Here is a 16,260-nt window from a genome sequence, read left to right on the forward strand (position 1 = left end):
GTTATAAGAGGGTATATGCTTAACCTGGGCTTATAACCTGTTAAGCTTTTGGAGGGCGGATGCTTAGTAAGATTTATATAGAAGAAAACTTATATATTTAAGATATATATTTTGTTTTACTTACTTTACAAAACTGAGGTAGGTCATGTTGCTTATATAGACCAATTACCCCGCTTTTCATACAACCTCGGTTAGTTGAATACCTCGGTTATTACCTAATACCTGAATGACTAATATTTTCATTCTGTTATTTAAGAAATATATTATAAATCTCATTCTGGATTAACAATAAGAGGGTATATACTTAACCCGGGCTCATAACCTGTTAAGCTATGCTATTGGAGGGTGGATGCTTAATAAGATTTATATAGAAGAAAACTTATATATTTTAAGATATAGATTTTGTTTTACTTACTTTACAAAACTAAGGTAGGTCCTATTGCTTATATAGACCAATTACCCCGCTTTTCATATAACCTCAGTTAGTTGAATACCTCGGTTATTACCTAATACCTGAATGACTAATATTTTCATTCTATTATCTAAGAAATATATCATAGATCTCATTCTGGATTAACATTCTGAATTTATATTTCTTAATCTAATAGTTTATAAGATAATCAAATAGGTATTATTGAAAATAACATGTATTATATATACTTAATATGCATTTAGCGAGTCATATCTGGGGGTGCGTCATATCTGGGTGGAAACTCTATATAGCCTTTATAGATTAATTAAGTATACTGCTTATATATATTCTAAATATTAGGTTTCAGCTTAGATAATTAATTAATATTTTATTGTTGTATGATAATATCTTTATTAAAAGATTTTAAGGTAGGCATGGTGATCGACTAGGTTAGGTGATCGACTAGCTTGTGAATCACATTAATTGCTATAGTTTTGATTACTATATAATTATTGAAAGATAATTGACGCGCTATGGTAGGATAAATAGGCAACTCGCTTATACAGGCCACTCGCTTATAATGGACACTAGGAAAGGGTTCCTAATAGTGTATTTATTTTTTTCTAATATACTATAGAAGTCCCTTCCTCCCTCGCTCTTGGAAGCTCATCCCTTCTAAAGTGGCTTACGCTAGTAAGGTCTTGTCGGATTAGGAAAGGGTTCCTAACACTAATGTTGCCGCCCGCCGTTGCCTTTTCGATTCGAAGGCCTCACTCTCGACTGCGGATATTTCCTGATTCGGGTATTCGCAATCCTCGTTCTCAGGCATTTTCTCGCCTTCTTTCGCAACTATTTGATGATTGTCCATTTCCGGTTCCATCATGTCTTCAGCGCCTGAAGAACGGAACCCTGGTTCTGCAACTTGTATCTGGCCCCCCAGCGCTTGTTCCTCTCTTATGGCCCTCATGATCTCATCTTCAACCCTACTCTTCTTCCTTATCCGCTCTCTATGTATTGCATTAGGACTAAAGGTCATCAACCTGAGGGTCTCCTCAATTTCATTCTCCACGAGTTCTTTGGCATAATTGGCGAGTGGGCGTTGCGTGAAGACACCAGGGAATCGAAAACTCAGCCAAAGATACAAAACTAAACCTTTATGCAACTCCTCCAGATTTTTAAGACGAGTTTTGCTGCCCTCGGTGGACTCATCAAGGACGTCAAGGTTCATGTGTTTCAGCGCGAGGAGTTCACCGCCGCGTTGACTCCCAATGCATTGGGCAAGCTCTTTAAGTAATTTAGCTTGTGAAGAGGTAGGCTCGCGTATTGCTGCAGGTGCATTAATGAAGATCATCCTATCTTCCATACTCAAACCCTCGATGCCATGAATCAGGTCCGCCATCATAATCATGTCGGGTTTGTGGAAAATCCTGTACCTGTGCGAGGTAGCGCTCAACTCTCCGAGCCTGAGCAAGATATAGCTCAGAGGCGTGCCCGGGGGAAAATATGATGCGAATCGTTGCACAATTCCTGGAGGGGGCTGAAGTGTAGCAAAACTAAGCTCAGGAGGCTCTGTCTCAAGGGCAGATCTGACGACACCAAAATCTGCATGGTCGATCGTCGTTACGAGACCGACAGTGTGTGGGTCGAATTCTGCTCGTGAAGAGAGCTGCGCATTCAACGGGGTTATGGTATCCAAATTCCCTCCTACACTGTTATCATCCAGGGAAGACTCTCCAGCATTGAGATGCAAATCAGTCTTGAAGACGTCATATCTACCAGATTCTCTTACTTCATCTGCATTATTCTCGTTTTCGGCTGATTTGAGAGATTGTTGGGATGTACGATATCTTCCTGCTCTACCAGCGATTTGTCTGATTTCAGAAACGGTCAACGTCGTATACTTTCCGTTTTGATATTTGTGCACTGTCTCGAAAATGATGCGTTTGATGCTCCTTCTCGTTGTCAGTTTTGAACATTGGACGTGTATACTCGACGAAGCTCCTCTGAAACTTACAAGTTTAAGCCCATGCCCACGGCATCACTGGCAATAAGATAGTCATAATCATTATTAGGATCATTAAACAGTCTGGCCTGCTGCGCTCTTGTCTCTGGTGGAAGACTCCCATAAACCACAGCTGCCTTTTTGCCCGTCTTTTTTTCCACTTCGGTCCTTAAAGCATGAATGTTGACCACCGAGAATGTAACTATGCAGTCTCCTTTTCGCAGATCTTTGAAGGATCCGTTCAGGCTCCTCTGGTCCATCTTCAAGCTTGTCAACCTGTCGTATTCGTGCACGACAAGCGTGTCTCCTGCCGCTGCAGCGAGTTCGCGGATGATTGGCAGGGCTCTAACCTCGCCGCAGACGTGAATTTCCTTGGCTTGTAGCCCAAGCAATGCCTGTGTCCAAGCAAAACCTCGCTCCAGACTTCCTAGCATCTGTATTTCGTCTATTACGGCGACATCGTACTGCGAGTTCAAGTTTGTCATCTCGACAGTCGCAGATATGACCTTGGCTGTAGCACTATTCCATCCATCAGGTAGTCTCTGTTCCTCTCCTGTAACGAGTGCGCAAGGTTTGCCCTTTGCGTTAAGCCTCGAGTATACCTCGTGTGCCAGCAATCTCAAAGGACCCGCGTACAGACCAGCACTGGCTTGTTCCAACCTCTTCAGCGCGTGATGCGTCTTGCCCGAGTTGGTAGGTCCGATGTGAGCATGAATCGTCCTGTGCATGGCGCGTGGCAAAGGAAACCATTCGGTCGGGTAACGGAGATCTGCCAACGCCTTTTGATTCTCGATGTCCTCGGCGGAAAAATTCCTTCCTAAGAAGTGGTTGTATAGCGCATACTGCAATTCGCTATCTAAACCGCTCTGTCCGTTATCTTTCATGGCCCCAAAAAGCTTGCTTTGAAGATCGTGGACGGAACTGAATTTGCTACCGCGAGTGTCATTGCCAATGCTCTCCCTGACATACCAACGGAACTGGGCCAGGGCCTTGTCAACTTGGTCGCTGTTCAACCCAGGTAGCTGGAATATAGGCGACTCCTTCAGCTTTGATTCGATGGCATCGAGACGATCCAGGACGATACGTTTGAATCGATTCTTCCGGAGCATCTTGTACGCAACCTGCTCGTAACCCTTGACCTCTTTACTATTTGCCTTCACCCTCCTAAATAAGGGCCGGTTTGATGCCGTCCAATCTGCACTTCTACCATACATCTTGCGAACCACGGAAGCTGTTCTCTGTACGCGGGAGGCCGTGGAAAATGAACCATATTGTTCGACGATATGCTGTGGGAGGCGACTTTGCCGAGCTCGAGATAGATGATGTAGCCCAGATGCACAGAAGATGCATTGCCATGGCTGTGAGTGTATAGCGGGCATCACCAGGCCTTGCGTCCTGCGAAAGGAAGTATCCGCTCGCATCTGATGGTTGTAGGCCTGATTAGAAATTCTAGCTTCCGCAACGCTTGCCCTGAGAGAGGCCATTAGATCACACTCTTTTTTGGGATGTAAGAAGGGACGTGCAGCGACCCTGACGTCGATCAAGTGGGCGCCGTGTTCCAGGCAATAGGCTCCGCATCTGCAGCATCCCACATTCAAGGCACCACCTCACCTTTTACCCGCTCTTGTAGCCTACTGACCTTTTCTTTGAAGTATCGGAATCGCATATGGTATCCTAGGGATTGGCGGTCTTCCTACTTATCGTCGCGAATATTGAGCGTAGTGCTTGCTTACAAGCCCGCCATGGGACTCAATGTGATTCAGAGCCAGAAAGACGGTATGTTTCAGCGGCATTGTCAGTACATTGCGATCATCTGAATTAATGCATGCCTCAGATATTCTGAATGCCATTCGAAATGCGACTCGTGGAGATGTTTGTGTTGTCGCCATCTACTCGGGGGCTTTCGGGCTTACATGTGGAACAGTGGAAAGTACTAGTTGTGGACGAGCAGACGAAGAAGTTGCTGGACAATGTGCTCAAAGAGGATGATATACTCAACGAAAACATTACCAGTATGTCGTTTCCCACGCATAGATAGTCAAAAGATGAGGTATTTCAATGCTGACCCAGACGTCAGACATCGAAATCCTGGAGCAGAAGCGGCAAGCTCAGGATATGGATGCCGTGTACATACTCGCACCGCTACCTTACGTTGTTGACTGCGTTATGGCAGATCTCGAGCGCGGGCGCTATCGAAGGAGTTGGCTTCTATGGACAAGCAGTGAGAACAAAGTCTTTGCAGACGGTTGCTATGAATTTGTGCTGAGACTTCCCACGCAGTCGTTCCTCCAGTGCTGCGGCAGCGAATTGATCGCTCACAGATAGCGCAAAGCCAAGTTGCCGATTTCAGGGTCATAAACATTGAATACTACCCTCGAGAGTCCCAACTGGTCACGTTCAGAGACCCATGGAGCTTCCCTAAACTGTATCACCCGGCCTGTAGTAATCTGGTTCCGCAGACCATAGCAGACATTGCACAAAAGGTGCGAGGTAAAATATGATATGAAAGGAATATGAGAGCTTACAGCTATGGATAGGTCGTGGCTACGTGTGTTTCGTTGGGCGAATATCCTACAATTCGCTATTACGCTCCGTTAAACCCTGAGCCTTCGCATGAAGCTCATGTTCTCTGCAGCCATCTTGCGAACGCAATACAAAATGAGATAGACACATATGCAAAGTGGAACCAGAATTTCCCTCCGCCGTCAAACCGTCCTCGCGGCGCATTGTACGTTGTTGATCGTTCGTTCGACTTGTTTGCACCGTTCGTACATGAGTTTACCTTCCAGGCTATGGTGCATGATCTACTGCCAATAAAAGAAGGAGACAAGGTCACTTACAGGACTGTGATCAATCAAGGCGAAGAAAATGAAGAAGTGAGGGATATGGAAATCAGCGAGAAAGATGCCATCTGGACTAAATACCGGCATACGTTCATGGCGAACACAATCTCTGGTATTGAAGCGGATTTCCAGAAGTTTGTAAAGGACAACCCGCATTTTCAAAACTCCAATGCGGCTACAACAAATATCAACACCATCAAGACAATGCTTGCTGGTCTACCACAATTTCAAGAGATGAAGGAGGCGTATTCCTTAAATGTCAATATGGCTACGGCTTGTATGGATATCTTTCAAAAGCACCAGCTCTCCGAACTTGGATCATTAGAACAATGCTTAGCAACCGGATTGGACGAGGATTACAAGAAGCCCAAGAATGTGGCTGATCAGCTGATTCGTATGTTAGACGAGGACGCTGTCGTTCCACCTGACAGACTTCGTCTGATTGCGATGTACGTTCTTTTCAAGAATGGCCTTTTACCTTCTGACATCCGTCTTTTATGTAACCATGCCGGACTGTCGGCGCAGGACGAGGAGGTGCTTCACAATCTCGAATTACTTGGCGCCAGAGTCTTTAAGCAATTAAAGGACACGAGACCTCCTCCATCATCCATGTTTTCTAGGAAACCACCGCCCGCACCAAGCGAAGAAGACTCATTTCTTTCTCGATTTGTACCAAATCTCAAGCTTTTGCTTGAAAAACATGTTGCCGGAACCCTGGACTTCAACCTCTTCCCATTTGTGCGGCCCGACCCAAGCCAACAACAAGCAGATGCCAACGCAGCCATTCCGTCATCTTCTTTGCGCTCCGCCAAGCCTACATGGGCAAGAAACAAGCTCTCGTCCACGGAGCCTCGCCAACGTGTCATTGTCGTCATGGCTGGCGGTGCCACATACTCGGAAGCCCGCTCATGCTATGAGATTACGAAGGAGACATCGCGTGACGTCGCACTGGTTACGTCGCATATGCTCACACCAGGTCTGTGGATGCGACAACTTGGCGACCTATCTCAAGAGAGGAGACGACTGGGCATTCCCCAAGACCAGCCCCCAAAGCAGGCTCCGAAACATCTTTTCGAGGATGATCGACCGCAACCTCCTCCCATGGTGAAGGCACCACAGTTAGGCTCGGCAGGAGCTGCTGCCACCCCTAACCCACCTCCTGGCTCCGTGATACCACCCGTGCAACACATGCAGAATCTACGCGTCAATGGCAATGGACCCTCTCATTCGCGACCAGGTAGCAATGCTAGTGGCGGCCCTGGGTTTATTAAACTAAGTGGTTCGCCAGCCCCGAGCGAAAGTGGCAAGAAGGAGAAGAAAGAGAAGAAGCATCATTTCGGTTTCGGAAGCTCAAAGAAGTGATAATGATCCCTAGCATTTGGAAAATTACACATGATGCAGCTGTCTGGACAAGTGAATGCTAGTGGCTAACGCAAGACTATCTGACAGGCACCAGACAACAAGAACGAGAACACGAAACAAAACAAACGCAGAGGCGTGCGAGATATTTGTGCGCGGAACTTCTGTGGTCTCTGGTAAGGACAGAAAGGCTTTAGGATCAACAAAGACATCAAAGATGTTGCAGGTGGATGGTGCTGCGAAGCATAGGCATATGGCACAAAGTCGTGAGACAACAGCGAGTTGGAAGATGAAGCTGAACTGGGTGTTGAAGACCGTTAGTCGTACATGGGTGTGAGACTCGAAATTCGCTTGTGACTTGTATCACTGCAGCAGAACTAGGCCAAATGCGATGAATAGAACATGTTTGTATTGATCAATGAGACCTTTTCGAGACGTTTGGAAAGTTTTCTGACGCACTGAATTCGTCGATCTCAAGATAGATATGTCTGGTCGTCGTAAGTTCAGCGAACAGTCGATATGCACAACTGCTGGTAGGCTTTTGCTGACCGATTTCACTGCATTCTTTCAATACGATCTTAAATCTTAAACATGATGGCAATGTCCTGACATTGGTTTTATGCATCTCATTGTGATTTGTTGACCCATTGATCCTAGTCTGGCGCAAGGAACGCAGTAATATCAGAAGCTAATATTGACGAATTCTATCAATAATGACCACTTAAGCTTGCAACAAAGAAACGAACGGATGAACTAGTAAATGAATCAGTCTTGCACGTTGTGGTTGGGTTGTGCATGTGGTTTGCGAATTTAAGAGGCCGAAATTCTTTAATTTGCTCGTAAGACGCTATCATTGAAAGAAGAGTCCGAAAAAAAGCTCATCTTACGTCTACGAATTGTGTATCGTATTTCGCAAAATGCGCGATCATTTTATGTCTCTGAAAATATGCCGTAGATTCACATCTTGACGCCGTGCAGCTGCACGCGGTATAGACAAGTGGCTTCTTTGTTACCCAGATTTTCCAACACTTTAAAAACAAAATCCTGAGCGACAAGCTCATTTATGGCTAGGTCCATAGTCCACGACTTAACTTCGCGGACGTGATGTGCGATCTCTAAGCGGCCGAGGCAAGTCCAAGCATTTACATTCTCTGGGGCTGAGCCCAGACATTCGCCCTTCTGCCCTTCCCCGGGAGAAACATGAGCCCAGACCTCGATGAGCTTCGGTGCGGTGCCTAGGTCCGCCCCAGATCCAGCAAGATCGTCGGCAAGGACATGCTCAACGGTAACGGCACTAGCTTTCACCGGATAAGGTGCTCGTACCCCAAGAGCGGCTTTATTGGCAGGCGTGCACCAGCATTCCCCTGGTTCAGTCCAGGGTTGCAGGGCTGTAATTGGGGCTTTCATGCCTGGAGGAGACCAAAACTTGGAGAACGGAATGAAAAGACTGGAGAAGGTGCGCTTGGTCGCGGACGTGAAACCAGGAAGTATAGTGCTGCCGATGCTCGCGGAGATGTGGTTGAAGGGTGCTTGGAGTAACGCATTTGAGGCGCGGCTACGGGCCAGCTCATCCTCGAGAAAAACGACACGGGATTCAAGGTGGTTCAGCCGGCTGATTACAGCAGGATCCGAGGGCCTGGAAATGTATGAGACGACTGTGGAGGTGATCTGGGGATCAGAATTTTGGTGGTAGATGGACGGGGAGACGGAATCACGAGTTAGGATGCGACTTGCGATGGGTATGCCAAAGACGGCGAGCATGGAACCAAGGATGAGTGCTAAGAAGAGACCGAGGGCGGGTTTCCAGTACCTATTAAAGAGCTCCTTGCTGCCATTGGTTGCGAGAACAGCTGCTGCATAGATACGCTCGTGAAGGATAGGAGCCGGATTAAGTCGCTCGTGAGTGGTCGGCTGGTGTACTGGCTGAGCCAAGTGGCCGATACCAGCCTCTCGCTGGCTTGAGAAACTCTTGCTGTGGAAGATTTCATCTTTGTTGGCGCCGGCATCGCTTGCGAAGAAGGATGAAGAGGCCTCGCTAGCAGCAGGACTGCCTGCGCGACTCAGCGATCGCTCCTCCTCAACGACGGGTGATAGAATCGAGGTAAGCTCTGGCGCCTGCTCGACCAATTCGTTGTTCAGAGCGGAAGAGAAGGCTTGACTCGTGTGACTAGCGACCCGTGAAGAAAGCGCTTGGCTGCTGACTCCGTACGCATGACTGGTGTTGCCGGTGCGGGCAGCTGCGGTGGGCCCGGTCCTCCTTGCTCGAGACCTCCCACTTGGGGTGCTCATGTCGCCAGGCGTGATGGTCGAACGGCGCGCTGAGGTGCGAAGACGCTCAGAGTACGTTGGACCAGCGCCGGGGGTTGACTCGCGAGATGAAGCGCGGGTGGTTACCATGATGACTTTGACCTGACGGCGGGGCTTTCGGATCTAGAAGTACGTCACGGAATGTCTAGATGCAGCTGGAAACCGTCCTGCGGTGTGATCTGAGAGACGATGAGCCGCAAGCTACCAGTAGATATGTCGGAGGAATGAAATTTGGTACAAATGATGGGGTTGCGCGGGAATTAACTAAGTATATTGCACAGCAAAAAGTTCACAATAGCCGCAAGAGTTCATTCTTGCTTTGTAGAGCCCACGTAAAGACTGGTCCTATTGTTCAAACAAGGTGCTGGTTGGCTGTATCATTGTATTGGGCGCCCTTTTGGGCGTTTGGAAGATGATGGCAGAAGGGGGAAGTAAAGTGAGGTTTGGAGAAGTGAGCGCAGTGAAACTCACCTGGCAAACACTACGCAGAATGCGGGGAACCAGGCTCCAAAAGAAGACCTGATAAATCAAAAATGCGGCTCCGTCAGCAGCTATTGTGATCCTGTGGTTACAGATATAGTCCTCTGGGCGGGATTAGATGGGGGCGCGAACGCGCGCGTTGTATGTTTGTCTTTACTCCAGCTAGGGTTGAGCGTGACCAACTCTCATTGTCGCGCAGCGACTGCGATTTCATGACCGCGACAATGGGCAAGGAGAGACAGACGTAAGGAAGACGGCGGCCATGCAAGGAGCTCTTCGATACGACTCTGGGCAGGTCGACGGCGAAGATGGCCGAGTCGCCAGCCACATGGTTGGGCGTGCTTTGCTCAGGACGGGGCGCTTGAGGGCGCTTGAGGGCGCTTGAGGGCGCTTGAGGGCGCTTGAGGGCGCTTAGAGGAGCGAGTGCGCAAGACACTCGCTTAGGTTGAGCTAGACCATGTCTGGACTAGTCAGCTCGTCCCACAGCACGGAGCACTCGTGTCGTTCCGAGTTGAGAAGAAGTTGGGCGATGCCAGGCGGCGTGGGTGCTGTGGCAGCACCGCTGCGACAATTTCGCTGCTGGAGTGTATCCAATTTGCCCATTAGCGTTCCGTGAACCGCTCGTCGACCTGTCGCTCTCTTCCACGTCCGAAAATGGGCGACGAATTCTGGTCTGTACCGATTGAGCGGCCTCGCTTACGCTCCTTCGCACTGCGAAAGGCGGCTCTTCCACGAAGTAGCATGCACGACTCCTCACGGATGCGGGTTTACTTCACGTCGAAAAGACGGGAACTGGTCAAGACTGTGCTCTAAATCGTCAACTCTCCTGAAGCGCTGCTGCTTGCCTGAAAGTACATAGCCCATGCTGGCTGGCCTGCAGTAGCGGGACGCTTGAATACTGCGCAAGAAGGCGGTGAGCGGCCGTCCACCCGTCCCACGTTTCGTTTTCGCTCAGCCAATTTTTCTGTGCTGTGAACCGACCAGATCAGATGGGACAGCAAGCATTGAACATCCTATTGACTCGCCCATCTTTTGATCACTCTCCTGGCAGGCAAGGTCGCATTTTATTCACACCCCGATTCTCACCCTGCTTCTTCTTTGACTGAGCCCAAACACCACACTTCTCAAAGTATCGGAGTGGCACATCTGAAAATGGCAGTTGGCTCGGTCCTAGTTACTGGGTGCGTGCTCTTTTCCCTGCTTCGGAGTATCTATGTCTTGCAGCTTCACCGTAAATTTATTATCAGATTTTCTTTTTCAGACAAAATAGATTCCATTGAGCAGTTAGCCGCCTCTGCTTCCCATGGGTCGAGCTAGCCTTAGCTACCATGAAACACGTCTCCTTGAATTCGACCCTATGCCTTGGCTGACAGCACATGCAGTGGTACCGGCTATATTGGTTCTTTCACTACCCTTGCTCTCATCGAGGCTGGCTACAAGGTTGTCATCGTCGACAATGGCTACAACTCCTTCGGCGAGGAGGTTGTCAACCGAATCGAGATATTGACCGGCACTCGGCCTGCATTCTACAATGCGGATCTCACTGACGAGGCCGCCATTGACAAAGTCTTTGATGAGAACCCTGACATTGACAACGTCATCCACTTCGCTGCCCTCAAGGTGAGCATAGTTTGAAGGCAAGGTAAACAGAATATATCAGTTCAGACCTAATATTCGAACCAGGCCGTCGGAGAGTCTGGCAAGATTCCGCTAGAGTATTACCGTGTCAACGTATACGGCAGTTTATGTCTGCTCCGCTCTATGGAGAAGCACAGTGTTACCAACATTGTCTTCTCCTCCTCTGCAACTGTCTATGGTGATGCAACTCGCTTTCCTAACATGATTCCCATCCCGGAGACTTGTCCGTTGGGACCTACAAACACATATGGCGATACCAAGGTCACGGTCGAAAAGATGATTGGGGCCTGGATCAATGCCATGCGCAACAAGGCGGCTGAGAGTGGTGCGAACGGAGACAAGTACAATGCCGCTCTTCTGAGATACTTTAACCCTGCAGGCGCTCACCCGAGCGGCATCATGGGCGAAGATCCACAGGGTGTGCCCTACAACCTGCTTCCGCTCCTAGCCCAGGTGGCTACTGGTAAGCGAGAGAAGCTGCTGGTATTTGGTGACGGTAAGAGTATACAAGCAAGGCACTATGCTTGTCGTCATGGACACATTATGGACAGCACTGACTTGGAACTAATCAGACTATGCTTCGAAAGATGGAACGGCGATAAGGGACTACATCCATATTCTTGACCTTGCAAATGGCCACTTGGTCGCTCTGAACTACCTTCGTGAACGCAATCCTGGCGTCAAAGCTTGGAATCTTGGCACCGGCCGTGGTTCCACGGTCTTTGAGATGATCAAGGCGTTTGGCGCAGCTTGCGGCAAGGATCTACCATACGAGGTGGTTGGCCGCAGAGATGGCGATGTTCTCGACCTGACTGCCAACCCCACACTGGCCAATACTGAACTTGGCTGGAAGGCCCAACACACTCTCGAGGATGCTTGTGACGATCTGTGGAGGTGGACTAGCAACAACCCCCAAGGTTATCGCCAGCAGCCTCCAAAGGAATTGCTTGATGCTGTAAAGAAGCAGAAATGAGTTTGTCGCAAAATTGACGACCTAGCGTTGTTTGTGGCACCTATTTGATTTAAATAGAGAAACAGAGGCAAGACTATCGTACACGGTCGAAAGGGGAGGGGTTTGCTTTTCCAGAGAAAAGGCTTTAACAAGCCACGATTTCGCCTGTAGAATCTCGATAGACTAGTCAATGCAACAGAAAAGACGTCGACGTCACATTAATGCTATCAATCCATATCAGCCTTGTCGAGGCCGCCTTACAACGGCCAGCCAATAGTCAGAGCGGCGGGGCCCCACCCTCGTCTCCGTGAACCATTTTGCGGATTTGTGATTCGAGCAGCAGCGCGCAACCAGTGACTCAACTCTCCGAAAAAAAAAAATTCATGCATACACAAGCCCTTCGCCTACAACTCCCGCAATTTTTCCTTACACGTATTGATAGACTTCGCTTTTTTGCATGCCCTACATCTTCTGAGCTTCTCTCCTTAATCGTACCATATCGGCGTCCATTCTATCTCTCCCCAAGTTTGAGACGCGCACAAAGCTTGAAGACAGCTCCTATTTTCAGAGTCGGCGTGCATCCTATGCAGCAACCACTCCTTCAGCGGAACATGGCGACAGCGACTCTGGACATGATGACGCTGTCATTCTTATCCAAATCGTTTGAGGATCTGGCTATCGATGCCTCGACAGACGCGAGCAAAATCTCCAGCGCCATATTCCCCGACAGCAAGTATACCGACGCCGAGAAGGCAGAGATAGATCAATGGGTTATTGCGGCATCGCATATCGCAGACAAAACTGCGGACGCTGCGAAGACGGACGAGCGTCTCGCGAACCTCAACCGCCACCTTTCGACGCGCACCACGTTGCTCGGCAGCAAGCCGTCAGTTGCAGACATTGCCCTGTACCAACGCCTTGCACCCATTGTATCCAAATGGAGTTCTGAGGAAAGAACGGGCGAGCAGGGCTATCATCATATCGTAAGATACGTCGACTTTGTCCAGAATTCTCCTGTGTTTGGGTTGAAGCTCGAGAATGCCGAAAAAGTCAACATTGACGTGGATAAAATCACGTTTGTTCTCAAGCCGATAGACGTAAAGGCAGAGAAGGCACGAATGAAGAAGGAGAAGGAAGCTGCTGCTGCTGCTGCGGGTGCAGCGACGCCCACAGACAAGGCTAACGACGCGGCCGACAGGACGAGCAATAAGGACAAGACCGATACTGCCATTGGAGCGGCAGGCACTGAATCGCCGATTTCAAAGGAGCATGTCGACAAGAAGCAAAAGAAGGAGAAGAAGGAAAAGACGCCAAAACCGCAAAAGGCTGCGCCTGTGGAGAAGCCGCTGTCTCCCGCCCTCATTGACCTTCGCGTGGGCCATATTCTCAAGTGTGTGCAACATCCGGACGCTGAGAAACTGTATGTCTCCACAATGGCGGTTGGTGACGCGCCGGGTACGGAAAACACGTCTGAGTATGAGGGACAGGTTGTGCGCACCGTCTGCTCTGGCCTCAACGGCCTTATCCCTCTAGAAGAGATGCAGAACCGCAAGATCGTTGCCGTATGCAATCTCAAGCCCGTCACAATGCGCGGCGTGAAATCATGCGCCATGGTCCTTGCTGCCTCGCCCCGCGATGACGACAGTCACGCCGGTCCTGTCGAGCTTGTCAGCCCCCCCGCTGAATCCAAGGCTGGTGAGCGTGTATATTTTGAGGGCTGGGAAGGCGAGCCAGAGGCAGTACTCAACCCAAAGAAGAAGATCTGGGAGACAATCCAACCGGGTTTCACTACCACAGATGACCTGATCGCTGCTTTTAACGTTGAGGATGTTGAGCCGCTAAAGGCGCAAGGAAAGACCGGTATTAGCAAGCTGAGGACAAAAGATGGTTTCTGTGTTGTGAAGAGTTTGAAGGGAGCGACCATTCGGTAAAAATCGATGGGCGCCATTTGGTATATCAACGAGGCACATTTTGAAGTCTTAAAGTTATAATCTCGAAGTTCACGTCGGTATTGATGTTAACTCAACGGTCTAGATATGGCATAAAGAGCTTTCACGAGGACGTTGTATGTACGCAAACAACGAAAGTGCCAGATTAAACTAGCTAAGATACAATGAATTTGTTGAGAGATTAATCCCCGTCTGTAAAACGATCTTATGTGCTTCGACGTATTTTGGTAGTCGCTGCAAGGGCTTTGACACCATTTCAGTATCTTCAACGTTTTGGGTAGGTTTCTGCAAAAAGTTTTTCACTGATTGCTATTCAGCTGTCGAATAGGGCGACCAAGGAATAAAGATTTGACCATGGGGTCTCAATGATGCCGCAACGTGCGTTGCTTCAACCTCCCAGTTCCGTGTTGATGATTGAGGGGAGAGAATACTGATCGCGCTTCCATGGAATTTGATTTCCCAACACGTTTTGATGTTCTAGGACGATCAAGTGTTTTACATTGATGACATCTTTGGTTTCACTTAAGACGTCTTCTGAACATCGGGTACTCCAACCATGCCTTAATTGGCAGCACTGCCAGGTGAACTTTTACGGAGACTTGGCGCAACAACTAGACGGCTGGATTCGGGTCGGGAACGTTGAGCGATGATTGTTGCTTGGAGGCGACGCCGCTGTAATTTGACCTTTGTGTATTGATCTTGGAAAATACGGCATCGTTTGAATCACATTACCGTAGTCTTTGCTAGTTAAGGCAACTATCGGTCTTGTCTGCTGAACTTTAGTCTGCTTTAAAAAGCTCCTAGAATCAACTTGAAGCGCCGATGAAGACGACAAGAACTGCAGCGTATGCTAAGAATAACATGAGTCGATTTCCTGAGAGAAGCAATTGTAAATCAGCTTACCAGCAGTGGCACCAACGATCTCTTGATTGGAAGATTTGGTTCCAAAGGAGATAATGGCCCCAAAGGCCAATACGAAGACCGAGCATATGATTAGATTAGCATTGGATGACTTGCTGAATATCATGAGTATCATCGGGACGAGCAAAGACGCTAGGTTTTATTGTTAGCCCCTTTTTGGTATGCCATGGTTACTGCAACGAATACTTACCTCCAGCAAAGATGGATACAATTAAGCGAGCCGTATTGTCCACAACAACTCGGAAGGCCTCATCTTCGTGTTCTTTTGCTCGCGCTTTGGTGTAGTCTGGCAGCGGCTGCTTTATGGCATTCCGCGCTTTCATAAACTTACCCGGCCCAAACCCAAAGCAAGCAAAAGTACTTTTCACCCAGCTCGGGAAGAACCGTGTTAGTAGCTTGCGCAGTCCGTCAGGCTCTAGATCATGGCGAATGTCGACCTGGAATAGAGCATCAGTTTAACTCATGAAAACACGTCTCACAAGTGAAACATGTTGTGAGACGCCGTACCATGATTCGAGGAATGGCTTTATATTTCGTCCCGTCGTATTCCTTGATTGTCCCAAACGGCGCCTTGGGAAAAGCCATGACAGAATTTACCGCAATCAGAGTCTCATCTGGTCCTTGTATCAGCTGCGCCCTGCGAATTTTAATCTCTAGACATGCTGTACTCCTTCAGCAGCGCGCGAATTCGCGCCGCTGGCTCCTTCACGCGATCAACCGGAAATTCTTCAATATCCCAATACCCTTCAATCGTGGCCCTCTCCCTCACGACGTCGTATATCTCCTCGGACGTTTCTCGGATTTCGTGTTGAAGTAGGCAGAGATTCAAAAGTTGCATAGATTCAAATCGTTCGAAGTTCCACTGCCCCGTTTCGTTCTTGTCATGCACTTGCTGCCAAATCGTAGACGTATCTGGTAATGCTGTTTTGTAGGGATTCACCTTTGACTGTGCCGACTTCCCGGTTTTTAGCTCCTCAGGCGGATCGTAAGTGAATTTAAGCTTTTGTCTCCTGCGCAGCTGCTTCGGAACTGGAGTCACATCTTCCCCTTTCTCCAAATCCTGATTAAGTTGATCCGCCATATACGGAGTTTGAATGTATGGGTTTCAACAAGACAGTGTAGACGATGTGACGGATATTGTTCATCGCTGCCACATCTCACTTTAAGGCAATTTTGTTGCCTTCGTATTTGTGGCGTTCGAAGCTGAACGTCGCTTAAATTAAAGCTTGATCTAGACTTGCGTATGGGGGCTAAGCAGGGAAGAGCTTACCACTCCTCAGCTTTTGTAAGCGTGGTATAGACGATGCGGCTGATCAGCTGTAGCTCAGCCGTGTGCATCAATCCATGACTGCGCCCAGTCCACTCTAATCGCAGCCATGCACCTCTCAACATCAAGA

At 48.6% G+C, this 16,260-nt stretch overlaps 6 protein-coding genes across 6 annotated transcripts; 3 read left to right on the forward strand and 3 right to left on the reverse strand.

Moving 5' to 3' along the window:
- Nucleotides 1-878: 878 nt before the first annotated feature.
- PV09_09066 (uncharacterized protein) lies at nt 879-3,925 on the reverse strand. The gene is made up of 2 exons (XM_016363058.1): nt 2,427-3,925; nt 879-2,364 (listed from the first exon to the last, which is right to left on the reverse strand). The coding sequence occupies exons 1-2, from the start codon at nt 3,896-3,898 to the stop codon at nt 1,122-1,124; spliced, it is 2,715 nt and encodes a 904-aa protein (XP_016209072.1). The 5' UTR covers nt 3,899-3,925; the 3' UTR covers nt 879-1,121.
- A 67-nt stretch (nt 3,926-3,992) lies between these two features.
- On the forward strand, nt 3,993-7,189 carry PV09_09067 (uncharacterized protein). Its single transcript, XM_016363059.1, has 6 exons — nt 3,993-4,190; nt 4,249-4,286; nt 4,339-4,426; nt 4,492-4,635; nt 4,695-4,897; nt 4,952-7,189. The coding sequence occupies exons 1-6, from the start codon at nt 4,157-4,159 to the stop codon at nt 6,617-6,619; spliced, it is 2,175 nt and encodes a 724-aa protein (XP_016209073.1). The 5' UTR covers nt 3,993-4,156; the 3' UTR covers nt 6,620-7,189.
- A 102-nt stretch (nt 7,190-7,291) lies between these two features.
- Nucleotides 7,292-9,733, reverse strand: PV09_09068 (uncharacterized protein). Its single transcript, XM_016363060.1, has 2 exons — nt 9,395-9,733; nt 7,292-9,102 (listed from the first exon to the last, which is right to left on the reverse strand). Exon 2 carries the CDS (start codon nt 9,011-9,013, stop codon nt 7,574-7,576), a length of 1,440 nt encoding a protein of 479 aa, XP_016209074.1. The 5' UTR covers nt 9,014-9,102; nt 9,395-9,733; the 3' UTR covers nt 7,292-7,573.
- A 549-nt stretch (nt 9,734-10,282) lies between these two features.
- Nucleotides 10,283-12,233, forward strand: PV09_09069 (UDP-glucose 4-epimerase GalE). Its single transcript, XM_016363061.1, has 4 exons — nt 10,283-10,584; nt 10,786-11,023; nt 11,087-11,537; nt 11,614-12,233. The coding sequence occupies exons 1-4, from the start codon at nt 10,556-10,558 to the stop codon at nt 12,012-12,014; spliced, it is 1,119 nt and encodes a 372-aa protein (XP_016209075.1). The 5' UTR covers nt 10,283-10,555; the 3' UTR covers nt 12,015-12,233.
- A 117-nt stretch (nt 12,234-12,350) lies between these two features.
- On the forward strand, nt 12,351-14,127 carry PV09_09070 (uncharacterized protein). The gene has a single exon (XM_016363062.1). It carries the CDS (start codon nt 12,377-12,379, stop codon nt 13,922-13,924), a length of 1,548 nt encoding a protein of 515 aa, XP_016209076.1. The 5' UTR covers nt 12,351-12,376; the 3' UTR covers nt 13,925-14,127.
- A 621-nt stretch (nt 14,128-14,748) lies between these two features.
- On the reverse strand, nt 14,749-15,944 carry PV09_09071 (uncharacterized protein; the record flags this gene model as incomplete). The annotated part of the gene is made up of 5 exons (XM_016363063.1): nt 14,749-14,792; nt 14,846-14,995; nt 15,054-15,300; nt 15,371-15,500; nt 15,532-15,944. 5 exons carry the CDS (start codon nt 15,942-15,944, stop codon nt 14,749-14,751), a joined length of 984 nt encoding a protein of 327 aa, XP_016209077.1.
- Between the last annotated feature and the right edge of the window lie 316 nt (nt 15,945-16,260).

This window comes from Verruconis gallopava, assembly GCF_000836295.1.
Source record: "Verruconis gallopava strain CBS 43764 unplaced genomic scaffold supercont1.53, whole genome shotgun sequence".
Taxonomy (NCBI): domain Eukaryota; kingdom Fungi; phylum Ascomycota; class Dothideomycetes; order Venturiales; family Sympoventuriaceae; genus Verruconis; species Verruconis gallopava.

Coding starts and splice junctions, on each gene's coding strand:
- PV09_09068 (XM_016363060.1), bottom strand. CDS start 9,013: ATGGTAACCACCCGCGCTTCATCTCGCGAGTCAACCCCCGGCGCTGGT.
- PV09_09066 (XM_016363058.1), bottom strand. CDS start 3,898: ATGGCCTCTCTCAGGGCAAGCGTTGCGGAAGCTAGAATTTCTAATCAG. Junction 2,365..2,426: donor GTGGGCATGGGCTTAAACTT/GTAAGTTTCAGA, acceptor GACAACGAGAAG/GAGCATCAAACGCATCATTT.
- PV09_09067 (XM_016363059.1), top strand. CDS start 4,157: ATGGGACTCAATGTGATTCAGAGCCAGAAAGACG. Junction 4,636..4,694: donor TTGGCTTCTATGGACAAGCA/GTGAGAACAAAG, acceptor CTTCCCACGCAG/TCGTTCCTCCAGTGCTGCGG. Junction 4,898..4,951: donor TAGCAGACATTGCACAAAAG/GTGCGAGGTAAA, acceptor AGCTATGGATAG/GTCGTGGCTACGTGTGTTTC.
- PV09_09070 (XM_016363062.1), top strand. CDS start 12,377: ATGCATACACAAGCCCTTCGCCTACAACTCCCGCAATTTTTCCTTACA.
- PV09_09069 (XM_016363061.1), top strand. CDS start 10,556: ATGGCAGTTGGCTCGGTCCTAGTTACTGG. Junction 10,585..10,785: donor GGCTCGGTCCTAGTTACTGG/GTGCGTGCTCTT, acceptor CAGCACATGCAG/TGGTACCGGCTATATTGGTT. Junction 11,538..11,613: donor GCTGCTGGTATTTGGTGACG/GTAAGAGTATAC, acceptor GGAACTAATCAG/ACTATGCTTCGAAAGATGGA.